We start from the raw sequence: 7,116 nt of genomic DNA on the forward strand, positions 1-7,116 counted from the left end.
CACATGAAGCTCAAAAAGAAGGAAGACCAAAGTGTGGGTACTTCAGTCCTTCTTAGAAAGGGGAACAAAATACTCACTGGAGCAAATATGGAGACAAAGTGCAGAGCAGAGACTGAAGGAAAGGCCATCCAGAGACTGCCCACCTGGAGATTCATCCCATATACAGTCACCAAATCCTGACATTATTGTGAATGTAAGAAATGCTTGCTGAAAGGAGCCTGATATGACTGTTTCCTGAAAGGCCCTGCCAGAGAATTACAAATAACAGAGGTGGATGCTCACAGCCAATCATTTGACAGAGTGCAGGGTCCCCAATGGGGGAGTTAGAGAAAGGACTGAAGGAGCTGAAGGGGTTTGCAACCCCATAGGAAGAACAACAATATCAGCCAACCAGACACCCCCCATCCCCGCTCCCAGAGCTCCCAGGGACTAAGCCACCAGCCAAAGAGTACACATGGCTCCAGCTGCATACATAGTAGAGGACATCAATGGGAAAAGAGGTCCTTGGTCCCATGAAAGCTTGATAGATGCCCCCAGTGTAGGGGAATAGAGGGCAGGGAGGTGGGAGTAGGTGGGTGGGTGGGTGGAGGAACACCATCATAGAAGCAGGGGGAGAGGAGATGAGGGAGGAGGTTTCTGGGAGGGGGAAACCAGATAAGGGGATAACATTTGAAATGTAAATAAAGCCCCTCAGGGGCACAGCACTTACCCTCCTCAACTAAGACTCTTTACTTGGCATTTATATTCCCAAGAGCCTGTCCTTTGTCCATTGTTACTACCATTGTCTTGTTGTGTGTATCAAAGTGTGTGGATGCATGCATGCATATAGAGGTCAGAGGACAACTTAGGGAGTCAATTATCCTCTTCCACTGTGGGATCTGGGGAATGAGTAATGTCTACAGACTTACACAACAAACAATTTCCCCTCTGCATCATCTCGCTGGCCCTATCCTAGTTCTTCTTATGTTTTGCTAGTCTTTGAGATAAAGTCTGTTTATGTAGCTTATTTTGGCCTCAAACTCTCTATATTATCTAGGCTGTGATCCTCTTGCCCCAACCTGTACTGTTGGATTGGGATTTATAAGCCCAGATCATATCTCTAAAATTGAAACCGCTGCAGAGAGTGCCATCTTGGCTCCGGGACTCCGCCGAACTTAGTCTACAGGTTAGAGTGAGGACCACAGAGGCAGACAGCTTCTGGGACAGGCGGGAGCCACAGAGCCGCTGAGGCAGCACCCTTTTGGGGCCGCANATGCCCCAATATAGGGGAATGCCAGGGCCAAAAGAATGGGAATGGGTGGGTAGGGAAGTGGGGGGCGCTATGGGGGACTTTTGGGATAGCATTGGAAACGTAATTGAGGAAAATATGTAATAAAAATATTAAAAAAATAAATAAATTTAAAAAAAAATTGAAACCACCAAAGCCCCATTTCAGTATGCAGGAGGCAGCACGTAGGATTAGCCATTCACCTCAGATAGAGCAAACATGGCTAGTCAGAGGCACCCCCTATAATAGGTGTAATTCACAGAGAAAGAGATGAAGTGCTGAAAAGTAGATAGGGAACAAACATTTGTACAGTACAGAAATATCAGTAGACACAACTCCATGTCTAAAGTATGATGAACTAGGTTCACCCAAGGTTAAAGAATGGCAAGTCAAGACTAAAGAATTGAACACAAAGAGACTGGAGAGATGTTTCAGTGGTTAAGAACACCAACTGCTCTTCTAGAAGACCATGAATTGATTCCCAGCACCCACATAGCAGGTCACAATCACTTATAACTCCAGTTCAGGGGATCTGTTGTCCTATGCCGGCAAAACACTCATACACATTAAATAAAATTTTAGAAATTAATAGAACATGGTTGTGCATACTTGTAATCCCTACTTTGGGAAGGCTATGAGTTTGGGGCCAGCCTGGAGGCTATAGCATCATACACACACACACACACACACACACACACAGAGGGAGAGAGAGAGAGAGAGAGAGAGGGAGAGGGAGAGGGAGAGAGAGAGAGAGAGAGAGAGAGAGAGAGAGTGTTTGAGGAGCTAGTTTATTAACTTTTCAGTCAATCTAGGGATTAAATCCTATTTTGACGCAAATTAGCTATTTAATCATTAAAGAAGCTAAAGTCTTCATACTTCCGTTTCTTGAGAATACCACGGTAAAATAATAAATAGCTAGAGCCATTGGTTAGTTATAGATACTCAATGATATCATATAGCTAGCTCCATGACTTGAAACTAATATTTAATAGGGCAGCTATCACTGTTAATATCATTACACTCCCATCCGTCTTATGGTGTGAAACTGTGTAGCATAATAAAAAGTAGTGGGATTGGATAAAATGTATATGCTTATATATGTTTATGAAATGTATCGCTACCATGACATTTATTTGTGTATATATTGGGGAAAATTATATGAGGAAAATATAGCATGCCCATAGACTATATAACATAAAAAGATAAGGCAATAAATACATTCCAATATAGAAGATAATAAAATATAACTATCCTATAAACAGGTCCCTTGGTGTGTGCACTGCCTGTTGCGTGACTATGCACACCTGTAGGGTTGTACAAAGAAACACTAAACTCTCACCTCCTGAAATGTAAGCCTTGTTGTCAAAGTGGATTGAGAAAAATATGTGGTGAAAAAACAGTCCTTTTATTTAAAATAGAAACTTTGAAGGGAGCGGAGTTAACATATGACAAATGAAGATCCTGTTCCCCTGGAGGAGGAGAAAAAGCCCTTCCTTTCTGGAATGAGACCCGGGCACACTGATAGCAAAACTGACGTTTCCTCTTTTCCTCTTCTGTGAAATCCTCCAGCCAAGCTGTGCGCTAACTGAGTAGGCGAATTCACTTCGTCACTTCACAAAAGACTTCCAAATTCACTGCGGCAGACACTGGAAAATAAAAATGTTAAGTACATCCTAGCTGAGAGGGAGAGACGGAAGGCTCCGTGTTCAATCAAAGGTTTGCAATAATAGGATTCATTTAAGAAAGAAAGAAAAAAAGAAAGAAAGACAGATGGGATTAGGAAATGTTGCTGCGGTGAGACTGTCATGAGAGGCACAGGCAGCCTGCCTTTTGTGGACCTGCACAATGATCGCAGAGCCAGACTGGCTTAGGAGACCCTGGGACTAGGGCTCCAGAGAGAGGCCACAGGCTCCCGGACACCCTGCAGGGCAGGGGGCTGAGACCATGCATCAGATCTACAGCTGCAGTGATGAGAATATTGAAGTTTTCACCACCGTGATTCCTTCCAAGGGTGAGTAATGATCCTAACATCCGCTCTTGGCGTCCCCTAGTGTGGCATCTTATGCGGGAGGTGACCCGATGCTGTCGGACTAAGGTACACTAGTACTTGCTACCCTCGAGTCCCGAGGTCTGCTGGCTTCTTCTTGTCGATGTCATTTGATGTCCCCCTTTTCTGAAGAGGGGCACAAGGATAAACATCAATCATAGGGAAACAATCTCTTAAGGCGGGGACAAGGACAGCATAGCCTTCCTGCTTCACTTAATTCGAAACGGACAACCCAGCAGGCTCAATGACTGGGACAATAAGTGATTGTTAAAGAGACAACGATGGAAACAAAATTTCCAGGGCAGCCTAATAAGCTTTCTTATTGTCTCTGGTAAAGGAAAAAAAAAAAAAAAAAGGCAGGTTCTGAAGAGAGAATCAGCTGTTCCAAAGCCAACTCCATCTGACTGGGAGGATAAGACTCCCAGCTGATCAAGCACCCAGAAAGGCAATGAAGTGACCCCAGGCTGACTAATCCCCAGGACCACAAAAGGAACTACCAAAAGGGAATCTTGACTTTATAACCTCTGGCTCCTGGCAATTGGTGCGGATCCCTGGGAAGGGCTTGTGAGACCGAATTTGAGGAAGGGCCGATGATCCAGTCAGCTTTACCTTGCCATTGTTCTGACCCTCTAGCCCCTTGTCCTGCTGTGGCACAGGCTTAAGCCTGGCTTGACTGTGATATTTGGCTAAAATGGCTTGAATGTTTGCTAGTGCTGGGAGCACACATTCAAACAATTCTTTTCTTCCTCCGTCCAATACTGAGGGGGGGTTGCTAGGGGTTGAGACTCAGCCTGGGCACAGGCAAACAGCTAAACATAAATTGAGCTCTCAACATCTACTACTGAGGGAAAGGGAGGAAAGGGGGAGTTAGGAGTGTGCCCATGTGTAGGAGTTGAAATTCGCTCTGGAGATTCTGAAAGTCAACCCTTCTGAAGGGGAATGAATTAGATCTGTGTGTATAGAAGTGGCCTTTCCATTTACTTTATCTCTGCCTTTTGTTTCTGTGGGGTTTTTGGGGGGTGGGGTGGGGTTGCATTGCTAGTGGTGAACCAGCTGTCCATGCAAGGGAAGCAAGAGCTATACCACTGAGCTACCACATAAGACCTGTAGATCAGTGTTGAAGGGGGAAGAAAAAGCAAGCTGAAAACCAATCTGTGCTTAGTAGCATACTTGGAACTCTAAGATAATTGTGCATAGTTTTTATGGGTACATTTTTGGAGCAACACATGCAAACAAGACTAGAAGGACCCATGTGTTATAAAATCAGTGAGGTCAGTGGCCCTGGAGAAGGGTGGAAGGAGGATAGGAGAAGGTGAGAAGGGGTCTAATCTCACTGTTAATTTTTGGAAAGTGAAGATTATGACTGTTTCCACTGAGAAGAGTGGCTCATATCTATAACCCAAGAAAGCTGAGAATTGTCAGGTCCAAGGCCAGCTGGGGCATAGAGCAGCACACTGTTCTCGAGAGAAAAGAAAAGGTATGTCTCTTTCTTGTAAAAAGCAAGGGAGGAAAAGTCCTTGACAACCTGGTTCTGTCTTTTCTGTACTGTGTGACCTTGGCCCAGCTAAATAACCTCTCCGGGCAAGAGTTCCCACTTCTGTAAAAGAGAAAAACAGGATTTAGCTTCCAGGATTGACATGGGGAATACATAGACTGATACATAGAACAGTTGTAATGGAGTTGGTATAATCACACACCATTAAACATGTCACATACAAAGTGATTTGAGTTTTCAGCCTGCATGTGTGGCCATGAATATGTTTAATTAAAGATAAATATTTGATCCTATATTCATCCATCGTTGTACCTTAAACTAAGTTTTCACTGCTGGGGAGTTACTTTCTAGGAAGAATTATTTGCAGTTTTTGTAGAGGCCTCAGTGGGTGAAGCACATCTCTTTCCATGCCTTGCTTCACCCTGGAGGCTCTCCAGAACCTGTGAGCAGAGGGCTCCCACGGACAGCATGATGCTCTCAATTCTGAATCACTGTGTATGAAAGCAACAAATAACCCTTATTACAGATCACCCAAAGTACTGCAGAACACACGTTGGCTAGATTTGTCTAACAAGGTCTGAGTCCCCTGAGTGGACCATTTCCCAGAGGCTATGTATGAGCCATAGGCACCAATGAATGCTCACTCTTCCTTGAACAGGCTCAGCAGTGCAGGCAGTGTAGCCTGGATTGTCTAGTGGTTAGAACTGAAAGCCTTAAACCTGGTGTAGCAGTACACATCCGGGGTACCAGCACTTGGTAAGTTACGGTGGGAGAATCATGAGCTTCAGGGAAGCCTGGGCTACATAATAAGGCCCTATCTCATAAAGAATGTGGGGCTTTGGCTCAGTAAGCAGAGTGCCTTCCTCACAAACACAAAGAGCTGGGTTTAGATCCCCAGAACCATGTAGAAAGCTGAGTAAATGGTGCCTGGCCAAACTCCAGCAACAGGAGGGCAGAGACCAGTAGATCCTTGGAGCTCAATGGCAGCCAGGTTAGCCAAACTGATGAGCTATCAGTCGATGAGTTCAGTGAGAGATCTGTCTCAAAATTAATAATAATAGTAATAATAATAATAAATAAAGTAAAGATAGAAACCAATGAAGGAAAGCCATTCAGTGTCACACACTGACACACATACACACACACAACACACACACACTAACAAGTACATGTGCCACACAATATACACTAACAAGTACATACACCACATCACATGCACACAACACACAGTGTGGCTGCCATTCTTCCAAGAACTGAGTGAATGTTGTGACCCTGGAAACTTGCAGTGCTGTGGGATGCGTGCAGCATGGCAACTCGGGGTGGAACTGAAGCTGACTAGCCATCACCATCAGGCTCAACCATTAGCATATCTGTTCACTACTTCTCTTTCCAATGTACCTGTGTTGGGACCAGCCTGACAGCTACACTGTTTAACAGACCTTGTAACATTGGCAGTAGAAAGTATTATGGTACTTTTAATTTATCTTAAAGATACAAACCATCAGCCAAGTCTAAAGCTAATGTGTGTCCTCTTCAATTCTAGAGACAAAGAATCCTTTCAGGAAATATGTGTCACAGAGACAACTCATAGTGACTTCTGAAGATATAAGCTGTTTCACTCAGAAGTTACACCAGTACTTAATTCTAACAAGTACCAAGAGAAGGGGTGCGGAGCCAGGGGCCAGCAGGAGGGAAGGAGATGGGCAGGCAGCAAAAAAGTTCCTAACCAAACCAGAAGTCACAGCCTTCCATCGGTAGACATTACACCTGGTTCTTCTTTGTGCCTTCATCTGGCAGAAAAGTTCTATGAATATTTCCTGGGTATACACTCTTTGCCAGGTTCTGAGCAAGGACTTTGTGAAGGCTGGTTCATTTACTCTTTGACTCTTTTACTCTAATGTGAGTATCACTATCACCCCTGTCTGACACGTGAAGAAAGTGAGGCTTCAGAGAGTGAGAAAACTGCGTAGCCTGGCAAGTTCAGATTCATATCCAACTGGAGGAAGCTGGAGTCGCTAACCCCAAGCTTCACAGCTACAAGACTTTGCAGGGGATAATGAGAACCACACCCTGATGTCACTCCTGTGATCTGTGTTAAAAAGCCAATTCAGACCAGGCGGTGGTGGTGCACATCTTTAATCCCAGCACTCTGGAGGCTGAGACAGGCATATCTTTGTGAGTTCGAGACCAGCCTGGTCTACAGAGTGAGTTTCAGGGCAGCAGCCAGGGATACACAGAGAAACCCCTTCTCAAAAACAAGAAAGAAAGAAAGAAAGAAAGAAAGAAAGAAAGAAAGAAAGAAAGAAA

General features: G+C 44.5%; 1 protein-coding gene across 1 annotated transcript in view; it reads left to right on the top strand.

Annotated features, from left to right (window-relative positions):
- The first annotated feature begins 2,812 nt into the window (after positions 1 to 2,812).
- Positions 2,813 to 7,116, top strand: part of Vxn (vexin) — a 27,240-nt gene continuing 22,936 nt past the window's right edge. Inside the window, exon 1 of the mRNA XM_021170332.2 lies at positions 2,813 to 3,278. Coding sequence (XP_021025991.1) covers positions 3,212 to 3,278 — 67 coding nt within the window. The 5' untranslated portion in view covers positions 2,813 to 3,211. The remainder of the gene's footprint in view (positions 3,279 to 7,116) is intronic.

The sequence above is a fragment of the Mus caroli genome, chromosome 1, assembly GCF_900094665.2.
Source record: "Mus caroli chromosome 1, CAROLI_EIJ_v1.1, whole genome shotgun sequence".
Taxonomy (NCBI): Eukaryota; Metazoa; Chordata; class Mammalia; order Rodentia; family Muridae; genus Mus; species Mus caroli.